General features: G+C 35.9%; 1 protein-coding gene across 2 annotated transcripts in view; it reads left to right on the top strand.

Annotated features, from left to right (window-relative positions):
- Positions 1–4,609: 4,609 nt before the first annotated feature.
- Positions 4,610–23,413, top strand: part of b4galt1l (DP-Gal:betaGlcNAc beta 1,4- galactosyltransferase, polypeptide 1, like) — a 30,132-nt gene continuing 11,328 nt past the window's right edge. Inside the window, exons 1-4 of one of the 2 annotated variants that reach the window (XM_048175585.1) lie at positions 4,610–5,584; positions 6,919–7,154; positions 16,865–16,942; positions 18,408–18,595. In XM_048175585.1, the coding sequence (XP_048031542.1) occupies positions 5,311–5,584; positions 6,919–7,154; positions 16,865–16,942; positions 18,408–18,595 (776 nt within the window). In that variant the 5' untranslated portion in view covers positions 4,610–5,310. The remainder of the gene's footprint in view (positions 5,585–6,918; positions 7,155–16,864; positions 16,943–18,407; positions 18,596–23,413) is intronic. The other variant, XM_048175586.1, reaches the window with a different exon arrangement.

Below are 23,413 nucleotides of genomic sequence, written 5' to 3' on the forward strand. Positions count from 1 at the left end.
ACAGTCATAGTGCCACCTGCGGGACACAGAAAATGTCATGTTTTACACTGTGATTGACTCCACATAGAGATTTAACCAGATCAACATCACGTTGTCAGTCTAATCATAAGGCCTTAGCAATGTTAAATTGCAAAGATTTTGAGTTTTCATTGAAGGGTGTGTCTGTGGCGGCCTGACAAAGTCTGATGTTTCTCTGTGAAAGAGGAAGGGAGCTGTTGTAACTCGATCTGCCCCAAACTTCACGTGTGTGATAAGAGTCCTGGCCTGAAGACATCTATATGCCAATTTTTACTTAGTCATGCTTTTAAACATGCTTTTTAAACAGCACATGAGTTTTGGTAACATGACTGAGAAAACATCCGTATTCTGCTTTGAAACCTTGTAAAAAAAAAAAAAAAAAAGTTGCCAGAGATTGACCAATAAACATTTTGAATTTTAAATATGTGTAGTATTTGATTAAGTGTTGAAAAAAATACAAAAAATAAAGTTTAATTTTAAATTTTCAACAAGCAAATGTCACCCATTCGGTGGAATGGCCATTTTACAGTTTACTGCACTTTGATATCCTTCTCCTTACTTCCCTATAGTGGCTAATAAATCGGAAGTCTTGCACATTCACAGAAGACACGTTGAAAAATAAGGTCGATAAACTTAACCCTCTACAGCACAGCGTTGCCCTCAGGCAACGGAAAGTTTTCTTAAGCCCTATGTTTAGTAAATTTTTCTTTAAATGATTACAACCAATTAGAAAGGTCGAGAAAGTAACAAATAACAGTCCAGTAAGGTGTTGGAGTCAATATCAAGAGGTGGGACGTCCTGTTCTGACACATGGTCACAGGAGCACATTGTGTGAGAAGGCGGCAAAATAATTTGCTTTAGTTATCTTATTTAAAACGACATGAACTGTACATAAAAAAATATGTGGGCGTGTATGAAGGTGTAGAGAAGCCTTTTGTCAGGTTTTATGAAGTTTTTTTTTTTATTTTGCATGTTCAGAAATTCAGTTTTTCTTTTCGTTGCCTGAGGGCAACGTTGTGCGATAAGGGGTACTTTTCGAGGAGGTTTTTAGACAGTACCTCTCATTGGCCATAATGTATTATAAGAAGGGAAGATGCAAGGTTCCTGGGTGTGCAGGAACACTCAAAGTGATGTGCAAAAATTGTAACATACACCACTATGTCACAGCAGAGAAGAAGTGCTTTTTGAAGTTTCGTACGGAGTGAAATCTTATCACATGAAGTACATTATATAGCATAGCACACTACATGATACAGACCTATGCATGTATCAAATTCAATATATCAATGTCTTTCAAGTGTTTTCCCCTTTTTACTTAATGATTTTTTTTTTTTTTTTTTTGATTTTGATGATAATTTTCTCTATTTTGGGGTTGGGGGAGGGTGGGGGGAATTTGTTTTTTTGTTTTTGTTTTTGAATCGATAAAATGTTCCCAAATGAACCAAAAAATGATGTGGAATATTTTTTTTTTTTTTTTCATGTGCCACCAACATGTGCAGTAGGGTTAAAAAACGTAATACGCATGTGCATTACGTCACCATCACTTTCGCAGATTCGTGTTTTTGCTGTTTACACGGAGATGACAACGGTGTTTTCAAAAACTTGCACTTTGAAACCCGTTTTCAGGCCACCAAAACGACGTAGTCGTCTTATGAACTGACAATTTACACGAAAACGGCGTTTTGGTGGCCTGAAAACGGGTTTCAAAGTGCAAGTTTTTGAAAACGGTCTCCGAGTAAACAACAAAAACGCGAATCTGTTAAAACGATGACGTCATACACATGCGCATTACATGTCCAGTCGATGGCCGCGTCCGAAAATCTAGGTAGCTGTCTTGCTGCCTCGCTGTCTTATAAGAGAATGACTTGTACGGCAGCGTTTGTGCATGAAGGTACCTCACGAAATTGATTTCGGACAGACTTCTGAGGCAGCCTAACAGTTTAATGATCTACAGCAACTAAACTAAACAGAACTAAACAAATATTTAATTATTACAGTAGTAATTTCTCGATAGAAATGATATCAAAATTGAAATATGTTGATCAAAATCGTACATTTATACACAAAATGAGCAGCAAACGCAACTTTCGGACGCCATCTTTATTTTTCTAGCTCAACTGTCACAGAATGGAAAGCACAGGATTGTGGGATATCAAAGGCAGCTAAGGATACATCTATGCTTCCTTCAAAAATCGATCCGAGGAAGGTATCTCATGAGACAGGAAGTGAAGCTAACATTGGATTCGGACGTGCCTTGATGCCTTACTACCTTGAAATGTGTCCTCAGAAGGCAGCATTTTCCAGTTTTCGGACGCAGCCTATATTGTTTATCTAATCTAATGGCCTGCCAGCAGAATACAGCGTTTTTAGTCATTTTCACGGATTTGAATGGGGATCGTTTTGACAATGGTGTCGTCTGTACGCGGAAAACTCAAAGGAAAAACGTCTCCGTTTTAACTATATCGTTGTCGTGTAAACATACCCTCAGTCAAACTCAAGCAAACACAAACACATAAACGAGACATAACCCTGACAACACACAGCCAGTCAATATATAATGCTGCAGAACATTCATTAGACACTACATTAAAAAGGGAGAACACAGCTTTCAGATCATGTAGTTACAGAAATAATATTGTAGCCTATACAGTAAAAAAATTGCAATTACATAAAAAGTATAGTAATTGCAATTTAGTAAGCTGAAAATGTTGTATACTGTATGTATTGCAAGTATAGTATTGTACTGAAAATTGTATGGTTTTGAATGTCTGCATATTCAGCACTTACAAACTGTAAAAATGCAGTAGTCCAACTGCAAAAGCCCAAAAGGTCAAATGAAAAGTATACAGTACACTAAAAAAAGTTAGCAATGAGAGATTTATTCTGCCTGAGGACTTTGTCCACATCACAGGCAATGATGTCCCTTTTGTGGCAAATTAAGGGAAAACCCTCTGGTGTGCCGGATCCAGCCTTGACAACTCTCTCCACATCTTGCTCTTTCTCATTCTTATCCTCTTCCTCTTCATCCTTGTCCACCACCTCTTACACATACTCTTCCTCCTCTCCCTCTCAGATTGTTTCCATTCATTGTTTATACCAATATTCAGTGCACATATACTTGCACTGGTATGGTTTGATCACATCATGAGACAAGTGTGAAAAAAAAAAAAAAAAAAAAAAAAAAAAAATATATATATATATATATATACACTGAGGTGTAAATAGTATCTGCCATTATATAAATAGAATCTATCGCTGTTTTCACTCAGTGTAAATAGAATCTAGTTTATAGACCTAGTGTAAATGGCATCTATCACTGTTTTCCACTTAGTTCAAATAGGCCTAGCTGCTGCCTTTTAAAAACTGTTATGTTTACTCATAAATAAATATGTGCTACTTGAGTTCACTTTGTGACACTTGAGTTAATTAGGCTATATTATATATTTTATGAATGAGAAAATGGTTAATCCTTTGTAATGAGGGCATTTTGTGTAGTTTTGCAGAAATCATTAAGAAAATTGGAATATTAGTGAAAACAAGTGAAATGTGTTAAACGTTTTGAGTAGTGAATGAACGGTTTTGTGCCAAATGAATTAGTTGAAGTGTGTTAGCAATCGAGAAAAAAACATAAAAAGCAAGAAAGTTTCGCTAGGGGCGCTGTATTTTACAATTATAATGTAATATTCCTTTTTGACCACAAGGCTGCGCTAAACACCTACGTGAGAAGCACTTACCATTCTGTATGAAAGAATGAAAGAAAGAAAAAACAAAAAGAAAGAAAGAAACTGGTAAGTACCATAAACGTTAAGAATATATCTTTAACTCACACATAATCATATTTTCACCACATATTAGTCATTTCCATTCATTCCATTCATAATCTATTAAGAAAATTGCTCATATTGACTCATGGCATTAAACATGGCAGTAGTCACATCTGTGACCAGTGGGCAGGGTTATTATAGTTAACTAAAACTTAGACCATAAAAAACATTCTCTTACTTGAAATATAATAAATGTTAATTGAAATAAACTCATGTAGTTGCTAAGTCAACATTTCTAACTTGAATTACTAAATTTAGGCCTACTAAAATAAAATCTAAAACCGAAATAAAAATGAATAAAAACTATACAGACATAATAATTACAGTAAACTAATAAAAATGGCAAAACCACACAACTAATTTACTAAAACTTTAAATGAAAAATATAAAGACAAAACTAATTCAAAATATTAATAAAAATCTCAATGATACTAAAAAATAACAATGCCAGTGGGAAAGCATTTTGAATTAGTAACTGATTGATTCACATTATAAAATAAGCCTAGTAGATTTCAAGTATTGTTAGATAAACAAAACCAAAGTATAAGTAAACATATGGATTGAATTCTTGGATTACATTTCTTTATTCATTTTAGTGGGTCTTCTTGGCCAACCAAGCGATTTTTGATTCGTACTGCTACGTTTGACTCGAATGCTTTTATTTTAAAGCTGAATTTGTTCTTCACTGTAGCTGGCTTCATTTGATGACGCATCTAGCTCTTTCGCTAATCTACAAGTCATACTCAACAACAAATCCGCCTTGCATAGTCTATCCAGCTGAAACTGAGCTCTTCCCCAGCGCACATCAGCCGATCTAAAAGCTAGACCCGTTACGGTAAGGGCTGGTTTGGAATATGTCCGGAAACTTATCGCCATCTCCCTCGCGATATCTGTTTGTACCACGGAGATCTGTCATGTAAAACATTGGGAATCTGGAGAAGTTGTGGTTTTTAAGAAGATTCCTTCGGCTGACGTTGAACTTTATTTGGATGTGAAAGAGAGTTTTACTTCAGTTTTCGTCACTCCAGTAAACTTGATAACGGACTTCATTTTTGCGTTCATACACGTTTAAACGTCAGTCATGATCAGGACTGAAGTTCAAACTTCGGTTTTTGGATAGTTTTAGCTGTAATAACGTTGTGGTTTTAATTCAAGGAAATAAGCCAAATGTAGTGGACTGCGTGTTATGAGAACGGAGCTAAGCTGTTGAATTATTTAAGATAATGTGGAATCGGTTGAGACATTTATATAAATAAATATATATATTACATTTTATTTTTTATAAGTAAAACCGTATCTGATAGGGAATTTAACTTGTAATTTAGTATATAAATAAATAAATATATGTTCTCCAAAAGCCCAGGAAGTGGGGCATACATAGGAAGTGACTGGGTTAGATTGTAAATAACTTAATTATATTTTTGTTTAATAGATATACATATTTAAAAGCGTATCCAGGATTTCTACAATGCCGGATGCGGCTGTGAATTTCAGTCTTTTGCACAGGACTTGCTCTCTTGTGGTTGTGTTGTGTTTGCTTCACATTTCTGTGACTATAATATATTATATGAGAAATTCAGATTCAAGGCAAGCCTTCGTACAAAACCAGCAAAGTCCTCAGATCCATAGGAAACTGACCGAGCAGAAAGTCACTACAGAGGATATTAGACCGCCATCTCTGACTAATGTCACACACACTGAGAGAAAGCTGGAAACATGCCCTGACAATCCCCCTCGCTTGGGTGAGTTGCTGTTTTAAAGATCTATATTTGTGCAAATGGAGTTAAATATGTAATAAATATGTTGAAGTATATATTTATTATTATATTGTTAATTTAGAATATATATGGAATCTGATGTCAAAGCTGAATTTTCAGCATCATTACTCCAGTCTCAGTGTCACATGATCCTTCAGAAATCATTCTAACATGATAATTTGATGCTTAAGAAACATTTCTCATTTTCAGTAAGGTTAAAATAAAAGATGTGTAAACTTTTATTTCCCAAGGATGCAATAAATTGTTCAAAAGTGACCGTATTCATTTATAATGTTACAAAACATTACTGTTTTAAATAGTTGCTGTTCTATTGAACGTTGTATTCAATAAGAGTCTTTTCAAAAATATTAAAAATACTAGCTGATGTTAGCATGAATTAAAATAGCTGGTGTTGACCATTCTATTTATTTATTTATTTTTTTATTCTAATTTTTATGTGCTTGTCTTTTTAGTTGGGTGAGTCTCACAAGAGACATTTTACATAAAGAAAATGAAGGACTTTTAATTGTTTTTATACCATGAGATTTTCTTCATGACGACTGCAAATGAAAAAAATAGGCTTAACTTTCAAAATATACATTTTCATTTTGTGTTTAAATATACACCAGGCTGTTCTGGACAGAATTCTTTAAATTCACCCATTTCTGTGCGTTTTCGCTGGTTTAGATTGGTTGTTTAACTTGTTTTTAAATAAAATAGTCTCTTTTTTATATAAAGAATACAGAATAAAGAATCATTTTGCCAATGTAGTATTATTCAGCAGAGTTTAGTATTTCTGAGAAATTTGTGTTTGTTATAAATGATGTGACCTGTCACTTTGTGTTCTCTCAGTCCAGATTCCAAAAACAAAAGCATGTTTTTACAGCTGTCGAGTCTCTGGATGTTAACATTTACCCCTCTGCGTAACGTTTTATTGACAATACAGCAATTTCTTGTCTCTTGCATAAGTATTACTTGGTAGTTTTCACATTATCCACTGATGCTTGCTGTTTAATTGACTTCCTTGAAGTGCTGTGTCGTAATGGAAAAATTGGAAGAGAAGCTTTGTGTTCCACTCTTATTTTGTCCTGGATATTTCTCTTTTGTCAGACAACATTGACACTGCTGCTTGGAGCAACAGTAGTATGATAATGTAATTGGATACCACCGTAGTGCAATGAATAAGAATGAGTTCTCTAAGGAGACATGGTTTGGTTGGTTTTTAATGGCTGAAATCATCCAGTCTCAATATTGCAGTTAAGAAAATAAGATTTATGTCTCCATAATAAAGCATGCAATTTGTGTCTTGGTTCTTCTAGTGGGTGCACTCCGGGTTGAGTTCTCTGACCCGGTCACCCTAGACCTTGTGAGGTCCGAGAACCCTGCGTTGCAGCCCGGCGGGCGCTTTAAACCCACAGACTGCATCGCCCAGCAGAAGGTGGCCATGATCATCCCCTTCAGGAACCGTGATGAACATCTGAAGTACTGGCTATATTATCTGCACCCAATCCTACAGCGCCAGCAACTGGACTACGGCGTCTACGTCATCAATCAGGTTGGTCTTTTAACCAGTGCAATAAAATCTTTGACCTGATAGCTCCTGCAAATGCTTAATCTGTAAGCACACAAGGGTTCAAAGGCCTGCGGTACAGTCTGATGTTATCATTGAGTCAGGTTAAATATCTGTGCTTGTTTGTTAACACTGGAAAAAAATGATTGGTGTAGGATTTCCTTTGAAACAGTTTTCATTTAGAAATTGCTAGTAGATTTCACACTTGTGAAGAAATGGCAAGTAATACATTGAAATAGAATAACTAAATGGTATTTTTCCTACAATCTTTATTTACAACTTTGAAAAACATTTTTTACAATGTAGGCATTTATGTAAGCAAAAAATAAAGAAAAGAAGTCTGATTGAATGCAAATGTATAACTTGGCTACAACTATTGCTCTCTTGAAAACTCTTCAAAGAAGAATATGCTCTTAAATGCTCGTCACTTTGAAAGTAAACTGTATCTTGAACTATAAGACCTGCCGATGAACACACAAACTTTTTTGAGTTTAACTTTTTGCTCTTTGTTACCAGTAATGATGAGTTTCTCTTAAAGCTGTGTTTTGTAATGTCTGTCACTCCTTTAAATTACATTGTCTACTCCCTTTTGTACATCTGGAATGTAAACTCTTTGTTACACAGGCTTGCCTGGGCATGAAGTTTGGCATGTGTTTTGCTAAGTAAGCTCTTTTCTCAAAGTCCTCATTTGTCTGTCATTGGCCAGTTTGAGAAATGTAGCTCAAAGTATGTTGTTGTAAAAACACTTTTAACAGCAAGACCCAGCTGTGCTTTTTTTTGTGTGTGTGTGTGTAGACTGATTTTGTAGATTTAAAATTTTTGCATTGGCAATTCTTGACATTTCACATTTTGATTTCGCTACCACAGTAAAAACTAATATCCAGCTGAACACTTTCTGAAAACATTTGAGTTATTTCCTTTACATTTTGTATGCAATTTATTTAAATGTACATTTTTACATGGATTATTCTCAACATTGTTTTAACTACTACACCAAAAATGAAAATCTAACTGAACACTTTTTTTTTTTTAAATTTCCTCAATTAGTTTCTTACATTTTGTTAATTAAATTGATTTAAATTGTGCCATGTAAACTCCCATAGTTTCTTTTATTAAAGGTGCCCTAGAACACACTTTCACAAGATGTAATATAAGTCTAAGGTGTCCCCAGAATGTGTCTGTGAAGTTTCAGCTCAAAATACCCCATAGATTATTTTATTATACCATGTTTTAACTGCCTTTTTTGGGGTATAATTAAAAATGCGCAGATTCAGTGCGTGTCCCCTTTAAATGCTCGTGCTTCCCACCCCCAAGCTCACAACTCGCATTAAACATTGCATAAACAATAGAATAAGTTCACACAGCTAATATGACTCTCAAAATGGATCTTTACAAAGTGTTCATGATGCAGCATATCAGATCTCGGAAGTATGGTAATTATTTTTATGGATGTTTACATTTGATTCTGAATGAGTTTGATAGTGCTCCGTGGCTAACGTGGCTCAAGCTACACTGTTGGAGAGATTTATAAAAAATGAAGATGCGTTTATGAATTATACAGACTGCAAGCGTTTAAAAATGAAAATAACGAGATGTCTCTGGTCTCTGTGAATACAGTAAGAAACAATGGTAACTTTAACCACATTTAACAGTACATTAGCAACATGCTAACAAAACATTTAGAAAGACAATTTACAAATATGACTAAATAGATCATGATATCATGCATCATGAACAGTTATTATCGATCCATCTGCCATTTTCGCTATTGTCACTGCTTGCTTGCTTCTTAATACTTGCAGAACGTCTGATGATTCGGCTGTGAAGCTCCACGACGTTAATACTGGCTTGCTTTGATCATGGGCTGGTATATGCAAAAGTTAGGGGCGTACATATTAATGATCCCGACTGTTGCGTCACAGTTGGTGTTATGTTGAGATTCGCCTGTTTTTCCGTGGTGTTTTTCACGCACGAGATTTACATATGAAGGAGGAAACAATGGTGTTTGAGGCCCATGGTATGTCATGTCCATGTACAGAACTCTTATTATTTAACTATGCCAAGGTAAATTCAATTTTCCATTCTAGGGCACCTTTAATACATTTTCATTATCTAAATTATAGAAATGGAAAAATAAAATAAATACTTAATTATTAAACATACGTTATACACTTTATTTCCACGTTTCCAATAATTTCATTTTTATTGTAAATAAATTCTTTTCCGATCTGATACGTCAAGGAAGTAGAGCGAGTTCGGCAATAACGAGTGTAAATAGTTATTGTAATAATTGGTGTAAATAGCCTCTGGCAACAAGTTGGGCTGTTTGCACGTATTTTAAATATACACTGCTTACAGGCATTAGGCCTATGTAATAGATGTGCACTGATTTAATTTGTCTAAGATTGATAAGCACACCTGTAATTAAATTTCTCAAAGACTCTTTGACTGATACTGTAGAAAAAACGGTATTGTTACTTTACTTTTTTTTTTATTTTTATTTTTATTATCAACTTGTCTTTTATTAGTTAGAGAGAGCAGCCAATATAAAGTGGCTAACGCTAGGCTACAACTTGACCAACCTACTAATTTAAATTTGTCGACTGAGCCTCTTCTCGTCGACTATTAGGGGGCAGCCCTACTTTTAATATCCCTGCATTGAGGTAGGTATGCCATGTACATTTACATTTAGTATTTTAGCAGAGGCTTTTTCCAAAGCAACTTACAAATGAGGAACATTGCAAGCCAATTTTGCAATACACAATGCCAAGCTTCATGTGTAAGAGTAGAACAGAAGCTGGAGAACTCCCAGTACTCCGATTAGTGAATATTTAGTGGATGGTGTTTTTTTTTTTCTTTTCTTTTTTTTAATGGCCTCAGCCATTTATATTTGATCACCATAATCACCATAAATATCTGGTTGCATCCTTGAGTTTGGGAATTCTTCGGCTATTCTGGAAGAGCGTACAGCTAATCAGTGCTAAACCAAGGTACATTACACAGTAGTTCCCCAGACTGTGGTAGAGACAGCTGCTGGTTGAGGTTGGGCAACCTTTCAAAAGAAGTTGAATGGCCTGTTGTCATCATTTCAGTTAAAGCCCATGACATTCAGACTGGAACGAGGTGAGACAGAGTGCTGCGGTTCTTGTCTCTTTTATTTGGGACACACGGAGAACAGATGTCTTCACTGAGTCCATTTCAAACAGTCAACTATCAGTGGTTTTGGAATTTTCCAAGTAAATGAAAAGACTAATGTGTATCATTCTTTGCGGCTTTCACTAAAAGCGTCCCAATATGCTCGCCAAGAAGGTCTTGGACCTGTTGGCGGTCTTCTCTGAGTGTTTTCTCAAGTGTTACATGATTGTTCTTTCTAATTATTCTCTTGCTTTGTTTGCCACCCCCTTTCTTTTCTCTGCACCTTGCATTTCTTTTTTCACCCTTCCATACTACATTCCTTCCCTTGTTCCTGTTCAAACCAAAAACCCTTTTATGCGCGTCAGAGGCCCTTGCACTCAGGAAAAGGTGAGATGTCTGCTTGCTCTTTCTCTGGCCAATCGCACTACGCTTCACTGGCTGCGTCTGACGAATGGTAATGTTGGCTTCTTGATTATCTGTTTTCTCTTTGTCGTTTTCTTTTTTCCTTCCTTGTTTGCACTCTCTCAAGTTCCTCATTTCCCATGGATGACAGTTTTGTGCCGAAAAAAAGCTATGTTTTGTATTACAAAAGAGTAATTTGATCACTTTATCTAATCTTTTTGGAAGACTGGTGACTTTTTAAAAGTTTGGTTTTCATTTATTTTCTTCTTTATCTGTTTATTTACTGATGAAAAGTAATATTCATCCAAAAATGACTCTATCATTAGTCACCCATATGCTGCTAATTTTTCTGTCGAACACACAACAAAATTATTGAATGAAAGTAAGTAATTACAGAATTCTTTTAATTGATTAGCCTGTATTTATTTTCTTTGCTGTAAAGCAGGCCCTATCTTTCGTCTGTCTGTCTGTCTGTCTGTCTATCCATCCATCCATTGTTTTATCTATCCATCTGTCTGTCTGTCTATATGAACAATGAAGCTCTTCTTCACTTTGAGTCCTTTGTGTTTTGACTCCTCAAGAGTCTTAAACCTACTTTTTTTTTTAGTCTGCTTTTTAAACTCCCTAAAAAGTGAATGAATCCTCCAGTGACGCACTGCAGGCCGACGATCAGATCTGGGTGTTGACATGTGAGAATGCTGCATTATGTTGACTGAAAAGATAGCCGTAGAACAAGACAATCTAGTTATTTAAAGCGGAGTCTCGCTCTGAATGTGCAGGTCACATCTTCAGAATCTATCGTGGATGTCGTCTGCTCCACTAGAACAAGCACACCTCAGTTCGTTCAGGGCAGCTTGTTTGAGTTTCCTGTGTGTTATAAAAGAGAGGATGGCTACTCTCTTTTGGGTCATGGGGGGATAACAGATAGCTCTGCACCCCTGAGGCTCCACCCTCATTAAATTTCATTCCATGAGCTCAAGTGCCGCCGTAATGCTCTTCAGATGTAGAAAAGGTGGGCTCTAGACTGGGATCGCGTCCATTAATCATGAGTCAAAGGCCCAAAGCCAGCGAAAAGATTTGAATGACAGTGAGTCACCTTGAAATTTGACATTTGGACTTTTCATGATCTTCTTTACAAAAATGTATCATGGTAACCATAGTTCCACCATTGAAGATGTCACATTTACTACTGTTATTTTTATGACTGCAAGACCTTTTTTTTTTTTTTTCTCAGCCAAACCCCTTTGACCTCAAATATTTACATGAAGTACCCCCTGAAATTTAATAATTTCAATAATTTAACACATTGCATTATCACTCGCAGTTCTCTGATGTTGTATAATAGTCATATGACATGCAGGTAAACAAATAAAACATTAAAATATTTTAGTAAGTGTTATATTTTGATTCTTTTTAGATTTTATAATTTAACTTTTTTCATCAACTCGCAATAAAAATATTTAATTTTTATATGATCTTCTACAACCACAGTGCTTAGAAGCTTTCAAAATCTTTGTCTTTTTGTTTATTTTATGATTATTTTATATTTAAATGGCAGTGGTGGCAAATACCACATTAGTTTTATAACAATAACTAGCATGTTTTGGCTGAAACTATGATTAACATGGTCCATTTTTGTTAAAACTGTTAATTCATTATTTATCATTGTCAACCATGGCGTTCTTTTCTCTTGAGCAAGGAAATATGTTAAATTCAAGTCATCTTCCACAAAAAGACTAAAAAAGTAGTTGCGGTATCATTACTGTAGAGGCATTGCATTATGGGATTGATTTTTTTATTTATTTTTTTTTATTTCAAGTTTCTAGATCAAGAAAATGTGTCTAAATCAAAGAAAAGTGTTAGTTCACCCAAAAATGAAAATTCTGTCATTTATTACTCACCCTCATGCCGTTCCACACCCGTAAGACCTTCGTTAATCTTCGGAACACAAATTAAGATATTTTAGTTGAAATCCGATGGCTCCGTGAGGCCTCCATAGGGAGCAATGACACTTCCTCTCTCAAGATCCATAAAGGTACTAAAAACATATTTAAATCAGTTCATGTGAGTACAGTGGTTCAATATTAATATTATAAAGCAACGAGAATATTTTTGGTGCGCCAAAAAAACAAAATAATGACTTATTTAGTGATGGCCGATTTCAAAACACTGCTTCAGGAAGATTCGGAGCACAAATGAATCAATGTGTCGAATCATGATTCGGATCGCGTGTCAAACTGCCAACGGCTGAAATCACGTGACTTTGGCGCTCCGAACAGCAGATTCGATACACTGATTCATTTGTGCTCCGATGCTTCTTGAAGCAGTGTTTTGAAATTGGCCATCACTTTATAAGTCGTTATTTTGTTTTTTTGGCACTCCAAAAATATTCTCGTCGCTTTATAATATTAATATTGAACCACTGTACTCACATGAACTGATTTAACCCTTTAACACGTACGATCACACCGGTGTGATCAGTCTTGGCTGGCCCCAGGAGCGTACGATCACACCGGTGTGATTAGAACGTTCAGTGCATTATGTGATCAACTGCCAAATTCAAATGTGCGTGCGCGCTTTAACTGGCGCTAAACCAGAGATGGACGCGCGCAGCGCTTTTCATATATCACATATATGCAGTGTTTTCAACCAAATAATGTTAATTTCAGGTTTCAGACATTTAAATACACATGAGTACTAACAAAACAATATATTTTTTGTAAAATACACAATGATGTCTATAGAAGCGGAAATAACAACCCTTTCCATTATAACCTGACAACACGTTTAATTCATATCAGATACACATTGTGAAAGTAACTTAAAAGCTTACTCTATTCTTCCCCAGTTCACCGGCACACTTACTTTCATGTATTTCGGGAGAAGTGGATAAATTCACGGGTTGTAAATCCAATAGATCCGATTCTCTGTGCGGCGCAAACTAACATGGCGGCGCCATCGGTCATATGGCTCAACTAACGCGATCGTTATAAAGGTGTTTAAACAGCAAAACGCATCCACTTGCACATATTTGGCAATCGGAATATTAGATATTTCATGCTATAGTTAACAAATTTGTGAATATTTTGAATAAAAAAGGAAAAATTAAATGAAAGCAGATCATCATTCATACAGTGCTGCGGTGTGTCACATAACAAGCAATGACGCGTCACCATGGAAACCATAAAGTGATACGTTCTAAATTACAGTCGCCTTAAAAAACTCACGCTGGGGGGTCAGCCAGAATATTTAAAACTTACGTGCGAAAGGGTTAAATATGTTTTTAGTACCTTTATGGATCTTGACAGAGGAAATGTCATTGCTTCCTATGGAGGCCTCACGGAGCCATCGGATCTCAACTAAAATATCTTAATTTGTGTTCCGAAGATTAACGAAGGTCTTACTGGTGTGGAACGACATGAGGGTGAGTAATAAATGACAGAATTTTCATTTTTGGGTGAACTAACCCTTTAACTTCTCCCAATGCGTTTTATGTGTTTTATGTCTAATAGACGTTTGAGTGAATTGGTGTGTACTTTTAAGCTTTTGTGAGTGCTGGTTTGCTTTTCAAACATCAGTTTGCCTGTGACCCTGTTAGAGAAGATGGATAATATATTTATCATTGGGGTGTTCGATTCAGTGTTTTTCGGAGTCAACTCCGATTCCCGACTCCCACTATAGGAGTGACTCCCGATATCGACTCCTTTTCTCCATTTACTTTGTCAAAACAGGGTCGGCAATAAGAATACATGATTGGCTTCATTATTACACTAAATGTAGGCTATTATTTTTCCTTACACAAAGCCTAAAACTACCTTTATTAAAACGGCACACTTTTAACATGACTGGCCATATTAGTCCGGTTTAGAGTTGACTTTACCTAGAAAAGATGACGTAATTTTAAAGAGGCAAAAGTCAAGAGAAAAAGACTTGGATAAATCTTATTTCAGAGTTAAATAAATGAGAGAGAAGGTAATATTTTTTTAATTAATTCATCTAAATGTTTGGGTGAGGGAGGGATTACGTTCAAGATACTAAATATAATATCTAGTCTAAATGCATACAATAATGTACAGTCAGGGCCTTTTTGCCAAACCTGCCAATGGCCATGACTTTAAACCTTTACTAGCCATTAATATTTTTTTTTTTACCAGCCATGAAACATAGATTAATCCTTATAAAGATAGAAAAGTAATTCAGTCAAGAGCAATGAGTGATTCTTTGTCTTTTTTTGTTTGATTAACATTAAAAACACAGACAGCTGCAGGAATATTAGACTGCTGTCACTTTATTTTTTTCAACTGCTTACACACAAAATCCTTGTCACACAATTTCTGAAACCTGACACTCAAACACCAGAACCACTCACCAAATCTGCAAAACCACACTAATCCTCGGCCTTCAACTTAGTTTTCAGCTTCATAAAACACTTTTTTAAAAACACAACACACAATTCTAACAGGAAGTATCTTGCTTTCCTTTTTCCTCACACAGCTATTGTTTCTGTCCAACTACACATGGTTGATGTATTTCTTTACTTTCGTACTGTGTAATACTGTATTCACAACCACAAATGCTTACAGTAAAAAATAGTTTGGTTTCAATCTTGCTTTCGTTTACCATAAATTTTTTAACATCTCTCTGCCAATTACTTTCAGTCTTGTACAGAAATGTACAAAGGAGTTCATGAAAGAAGAACTTCAGGTTTTGAATAACTGTGTATTTGATATATGCAAAAATAGAATATTATGACAAAGGTGTTTGCAACGTAGGACAAATGTTTCTTTTGAGATGTGTTTGTGATATTTTGAATGCAGTTCTTCATTTTGCAAGAGATGTGAGGCGTTATGCATTTTGTGCGTGCATTTCTTGGATTTGTGTGCAAAGTTTTGAAAAAAAGAGGCAGTTTTGAAAATGTGTGTAAGCAGTTGAATAAAACTTGTTAGAGCTGCATGGATCCAATATACTGTTACACATACATTTTATTTCTTAAATGTTAACGTTCATTTAAGACACAACTGACTGTGAGGAGCCTAGTGCTGTTCGGCCATCTTGCAGCACGCGCCGCCGGAAGGATACTTTTGAACTTTTATTTTGAAATAAACAGACACATTAAATTTAAAAATTAAGCGCAAGAAGCCCTGAAAGACAGCTCAGTTTAGTATTTGCGTGCTGTCTGAGACGCAGCTTTCTGGGCAAACGCTCAGGATTTTTGCAAACAGAAAACTTCTCACACTGCGTGCGAGTAAAGAATCGAGTTCCCTTTTGTGTCGTCTTGAGCTGAAATATTTAAATTGGCATGGCTTAATCTTGTGTGACGATGCACTGTCCCAGGCGTTGTTCATATTAATTTTCTCACAATTTTTCATTCTTAGATTTGTCTACCAGCCCGCTGGCGATGGTTTCATATACTCGCCAATGCCAATTTTTACTCTCATTTGGTGCTTGGCGAGTGTTAATTTTAGGCCCCGTGTATGCTTATTAATGTTTATTCTTGTTGGCAGTTTTTTAAAATTATTATTAAAACTTAGGATACCATGGCAAACCAAATTAATATAAAACTGATGAAACTACAAAGCTGTTGTAGTAAGTAATTGTAAGAAGTAATTGGCTGTTAAGTAATAAGCTACATATAGGATAAAACTACGTGACTGTGACGTTGTTTCTGCGACAGTTCCAGCTCTTTAATGCATGAGTGAATGATTTTAGACACGGCAACAGAGTCGACAACGAGAGTCGATTCCTGTGCTGGAGTCGACTCTAACGCAAAGGGTCGAGGAATCGTCTTTTTCTGAGTTGACTCCCCATCACTAATTTTTCACCAGAATAATCAAAACATTTGTGCCTGTGACAAGAATAACTGGAAATTGGAGCATGAGAAGATGGATAAATGATTGTTCGTCTGTGTATACGGTAAGTCAATCTTTTCTGGTGCTTTTCGTTCGTGCTTCTATTTTTTCACGAATGGTTTGACCTTGGAACGTTACATTTTTTTTCCCGCACATTTGTTAAGTCCTGAGTAAACTCTGCTCTCAAAGCTTCATGCAGTAACATTTATGTATAGGCACGGTACAGGCAAAAGTGACCATACATTATTCTTACAACCCGCTTTGGAAACGGTTGACAACGTTTTTTTGTTTTGTTTTTTGTCATTTCAGGCTGAATCATCTGATGGCTCAAGAAACAAGAAAGGGATAGTGATTTCCAAGACTGGCAATGTTGTGCAAAGAAGAGCAGTACTGTGAAATATATTTTTGAAAAACTTGAACTATCTGTCTTTAGTCCACAGAATAGACCCTTTTCACAGGCTGTGATAGTACATTTTACCAGTCATAATCAATATCGTAAATCATGCAATGTTTTTCATATTTTAATTTTAAAAAATGCATGTACATTTATAACACTGTACTAAGTATTACATTACATTTCCATCAGATTACAAAAAACTAGTTAACGCTGCTGTGAGGGTGTTTCTAATACAGCAGCTATGGGTGTGATGGTAAAAATGACATCTTTCTCTCTTCTGACTGCCATTATCAATCGCTCTCTATTTTTTTTCCCTCTTTTTGAAAGTGGTTTCTTTCACTATTTGTGCAAATGGAAACACAAAAAATATATTTAATGAAGTCTCTCATTCACCGCTATAAAAGTTTACCCAACTATGATGACTTCTAAGAAACCCAGAAATGTGAAAAGGGTCTATGAAGTAAATAATTTTGCTGTATTGTTTATTGATAACTGTTCACTGCACTTTAAATGGTTTTTTTTAAATATTAACTTTTTTCCTTAAAAAAAAATAAATGTTTTAAAACTCAGAGTATGTTGCTTTCCATTTCCTTTGTCATAACAAAAAACATAAAGTATGATATTTTAAATTATTTAATGACAAATTCAATATAAGTACAGTTTGAAAAGCAGTAATAACAGTATTCCCCTGTATAAATGCAATGAATTGCTTTAGACAGTGTAATACTGTAAAATGCATATTACAGCAGGATACTATATTTGGTAATAACAGTACTATACTGTAAATGTTGTTTACAGTAGTAGTCCTGTGGCTGGCAACCCAGTATTTTTACTTTAAATTTACAGTACTTTCTGGTCAATAACTAATATGATAGTCAGTTATGTTATTTAATAATCATATTTTAATTTTTAAATCTAGTATGTTGCACTTTATTTTTAAACAGCATAAAGTTCCTATGTATTTGATTTACAGTAGAAAAGATGGCTTCTTTAAACTACTTTTAAATAATGGATAACTTTCAAAACCTGCATAAGGAAGTGTATACTATTATAACATTTCCCCGAAATGATTTGCTTTCAATATCAGCTTAATCAGACCAGTACAGGTCAAAAACAACAACGTCATGCACTACTGAAAAGTTCACTCAGAGAACGATAAGTAGGCTTGAAAGGTGTGTTTGTCAGTTGTTTCATTTATATTTCCTGATATCTGACAACCATACTGTGAAAGATTAAACCGATACCTTCCATACACAGCATGTACTGGTTTTATCAGTTTAAACGGACACATCTGCTGTAGCAAAGACGCATTTTTTTATGGCACGAAAGGTCATGCTTTATAGACATTTTATGACATTTCCACCACTCTCTTAAATGTGATTTCATGTGCATTAAATATGTATTTTGCAGCTTGGCCTCATCCTCTCTTGGTATCATCTCTTTCCTTAATGGCAGGGAGGCGAGGAGACGTTCAATCGCGCCAAGCTCCTCAACATTGGTTACGCGGAGGCTCTGAAGGAGTATGACTATGATTGTTTTGTCTTCAGCGATGTTGACCTCATTCCAATGGATGACCGCAACTTCTACAAGTGCTATAATCAGCCCAGACATCTATCTGTGTCTATGGACAAGTTTGGCTTCAGGTATTTCTGTTTTTTGTTGAATGTTGTCTCATGTCGTGGTGAATTTTCAGCCTCCGGAATGTGCCAGTATGCGCATAATTTTTATTTGGATTGTGAATGCACATGCTAATATAAAAGTACCATGGTTTGTTTGGACATAGTACTGAAGTTTTCTTTGAGTTAGATATGCAGTATCATGTCGGCAATTTATGTGCAAATGTATATACTATGGTGTACATATTTGCATGGCAGGGACTGGATTACAGTATTTACATGTTGAATGTGACAAAGAAACATGCAGTAATGTGAAAATACAGAGAAGGACATGTCCCAAACTTAGATTAGATTATTAAAGAGATTTTAAGGCTGATTGTGGCTCATCCAATTAGATCTTAGGGCATTTTCACTCTTGGCTCGTTTCTCCCTTAGTTTGGTTTGTTTAGGCATATATGAATATGGCAATCACACTTGGATCCGCACCAAAACAGTCGCTCTGCGATTGAACGAAGTGGTCTTTGTCCAGTTGAAAACTAACTCTTGGGCCATTCGGTTGAGGTGAGAAAAACAACCCAACAAATGAACCAAGCAGTATCATAATCAATAACGGGATTAATCTGCTATATAAAAAGAAAGCAGCAGTGTCTGATTCTGTAAGTAAGCACGTTAGTTATCGCAGTTGAAAACCAAAGATCTTTATCTTAAATATTGTGTAATTGCTGTGAATTGCAAGAATGCTGTCCCGATAAAGCCTTTTTTCACCATGCACTCTAACTGCATGTTAGTTAGACACTGTACAAATTGTGAATAAAAAAGGAATGCAAATTTACAAATCTCATAAACTTATATTTTATTCACAATAGAATATAGATAACATATCAAATGTTGAAAGTAGGGATGTCCCGATCAGGTTTTTTTGCCCTCGAGTCCGAGTCCGAGTCATTTGATTTTGAGTATCTGCTGATACCGAGTCCCGATCCGATACTTCTAAAATACTTAAAAAAAAAAAGAATAAAGAAGAGCGAAAAAAAACAGATCCAGGACGTTCCTTATTTTTTATTTAATTACAAACAGAGCACTTCTGTGAGGTAGCTTGAACAATCAAGTAATAAATAACATAAATTGTTCACTTCACTTCACTTTAGTGCAACAGTAAATATAAAAAAGGCTAATATAAAAACAAATATATTTGGTTTGATTTGGGTATGCTGCAGTCTGTGTAATAACTAAAATAATGTTTATATATATCATATTTTCTGGCTAGTTTACTTTAGTTTTTTATAATACACCATACTTTAACCCAAACTGAATAATAAAAAACAAGTTTAAATGGGTAAATCTTCTATTATTATTTTTGATTCTTAATTTTCTTTTCTGTCATACTCAAATTCTTGTTAAAACACATTAGACATGCGTATTGTGTGCATTTTGAACACTTTTTGTGTGAAATTATATTTATTTTGTCCATCAAAAGTGTGCTTTCACTTTAATTACGCGTCAGCAGCGCAGCGTGTGTCTCAATCAGCTCCCTAGTTCAGTAGTCAGGGCACTGATCAGGGTATCAGCCACATTCACTTTCATTATATACTGATTCACGACCTAGGGAGCTGATTGAGACACAAGGATAGACTCGGTGCCGAGACGATCGTGGCACTGCTGCTTACGCGACGCTCCTGCCTGACGCTTTACGAGCTGCTCCTGCTGCCTGTGTGAATGCATCCGTTGGTTGACATGCACGCTGAAAAAAAATATGCGCTACTCACGCGCCGCTTACGCTTGCAGTGTGAAACAGGCCTAACTCTGTGCCACCGCATCACTATAGACGTGTTAAAAATAATGAGAATATATATACATATATATCCGAGTCCTGATCGGGAGGTAACGTCCGATTCCGATCGAGTCTGAAACCACATGATCGGGCCCGATTTCCGATCACGTGATCGGATCTGGACATCCCTAGTTGAAAGTGAGACATTTTGAAATGTCATGCCAAATATTGGCTCATTTTGGATTTCATGAGAGCTACACATTCCAAAAAAAGTTGGGACAGGTAGCAATAAGAGGCCGGAAAAGTTAAATGTACATATAAGGAACAGCTGGAGGACCAATTTGAAACTTATTAGGTCAATTGGCAACATGATTGGGTATAAAAAGAGCCTCTGACAGTGGCAGTGTCTCTCAGAAGTCAAGATGGGCAGAGGATCACCAGTTCCCCCAATGCTGCAGCGAAAAATAGTGGAGCAATATCAGAAAGGAGTTTCTCAGAGAAAAATTGCAAAGAGTTTGAAGTTATCATCATCTACAGTGCATAATAACATCTAAAGATTCAGAGAATCTGGAACAATCTCTGTGCGTATGGGTCAAGGCCGGAAAACCATACTGGATGCCCGTGATCATCGGGCCCTTAGACAGCACTGTATCACATACAGAAATGCTACTGTAATGGAAATCACAACATGGGCTCAGGAATACTTCCAGAAAACATTGTCGGTGAACACAATCCACCGTGCCATTCGCCGTTGCCGGCTAAATCTCTATAGGTCAAAAAAGGAGCCATATCTAAACATGATCCAGAAGCGCAGGCGTTTTCTTTGGACCAAGGCTCATTTAAAATGGACTGTGGCAAAGTGGAAAACTGTTCTGTGGTCAGACAAATCAAAATTTTAAGTTCTTTTTGGAAAACTGGGACGCCATGTCATCCGGACTAAAGAGTACAAGGACAACCCAAGTTGTTATCAGCGCTCAGTTCAGAAGCCTGCATCTCTGATGGTATGGGGTTGCATGAGTGCGTGTGGCATGGGCAGCTTACACATCTGGAAAGGCACCATCAATGCTGAAAGGTATATCCAAGTTCTAGAACAACATATGCTCCCATCCAGACATCGTCTCTTTCAGGGAAGACCTTTCATTTTCCAACATGACAATGCCAGACCACATACTGCATCAATTACAACATCATGGCTGCGTAGAAGAAGGATCCGGGTACTGAAATGGCCAGCCTGCAGTCCAGATCTTTCACCCATAGAAAACATTTGGTGCATCATAAAGAGGAAGATGCAACAAAGAAGACAGTTGAGCAACTAGAAGCCTGTATTAGACAAGAATGGGACAACATTCCTATTCCTAAACTTGAGCAACTTGTCTCCTCAGTCCCCAGATGTTTGCAGACTGTTATAAAAAGAAGAGGGGATGCCACACAGTGGTAAACATGGCCTTGTCCCAACTTTTTTGAGATGTGTTGATGCCATGAAATTTAAAATCAACTTATTTTTGTATTCTGAATAAAATATTGAAATGTGAAACTTCCACATCATTGCATTCTGTTTTTATTCACAATTTGTACAGTGTCCCAACTTTTTTGAATCGGGTTTGTATATATATATATATATATATATATATATATATATATATATATATATATATATATATATATATATATATATATATATATATATATATATATATATATATTTTTTCTTGAATGATGACTGGACCTAAGATTAATCACAGAGCGAACTTGTCAATCCATCATGATGGATCGTGCAGAGGAAGTTCTGACCAATAAGAGGGCAGTTTTATTCACATGTGACTTGCATAAAAACTTTTTGATACGCTTTGAAAATGTTGCCTTGTGAAAGTAAACTGAACCAACAAGAAAATGCTACATTGTTACAATTTAACTCCCTGTTTTGGAACAAAGCAAACGATCTACAGTCCATTTTAGATAAAGATACTGATGTCTTTTGTACCGATCCCAAGCTTCACCAGTTGTTGTACATAAACATATATCTTTTGGTTTGCGTTCATCAAGTTTCAAATATAGAGAAAATAATCTAGTTAGATTTTTAGTACTTGCATTTTTTAAAGCCATTTTTAAAAGCCATTTATAATGTGACAAAATATATGTTTTATATATTTTATAGACTATATTTCAAATAAATGTTGTTCTTTTGAACTTTCTATTCATCAAAGGATTCTGGGAAAAAATATGGGTTCCACAAAAATATTAAGCAGCACAACTGTTTTCAACATTGATGCTAATAAGAAATGTTTCTTGTGCATCAAATCAACATATTAGAATGATTTCTGAAGGATCATGTGACACTGAAGACTAGAGTAATGATGCTGAAAATTCAGCTTTGATCACAGGAATCAATTTTAAGAACTTGAGGCTTGCTGGTTCTGACTTCCAAAGTTCTCTCCAAGTGAATTTCCGCGCAGATGCATTCTCCCAATTTGTCCAAGCTCCTTGTTGGCGCATGGCCACTGTCCTGCTATGTGGCCAAAGCTGTTATCACCAGTTTATGTGGAATAGATCCGTAGGCATTAGCCAGATCGAGCCAAATAACCGTCAGATCTCCTCAGTTTACCCTTGCCTCACGGATCAATTGGATGAGCACTCCTTTGTGTTCTACACAGCCTGGCATCCCTGGAACTCCTCCCTTCTGCAGTATAGTCAATATAGGAATGGTGCACTGGTGTCAATATAGGAATTCTTTAGGAGGTACACCATCAGTCGGTTAGCGATAATCTTAAAAAAGACCTTGCCTTCCACACTTAGCAGAGAGATGGTACGGAAATGTGTGATGTCATTCGCATTCTCCTCCTTTGGTATCCAAACATGTCCAAGATATCTGTAGTCTTGAGCTTAGATGTTCAGTAGTCAAAAAAATCAGGGCTGTTAATTGAAATTTTGTATTATCAAACCCTCAAGGGATGTTCTATCACCATTGTGTCCTTAAAATAATATGCTGGGTTCAATTACTGTGAATGTGTTTCTGATTAATTTCATTGAGGGACGAGTCAACTTTATTTTCATTGGTAATCCACAGCAGGCCACAG

This window comes from Megalobrama amblycephala, linkage group LG23 (genome assembly GCF_018812025.1).
Source record: "Megalobrama amblycephala isolate DHTTF-2021 linkage group LG23, ASM1881202v1, whole genome shotgun sequence".
Classification (NCBI taxonomy): domain Eukaryota; kingdom Metazoa; phylum Chordata; class Actinopteri; order Cypriniformes; family Xenocyprididae; genus Megalobrama; species Megalobrama amblycephala.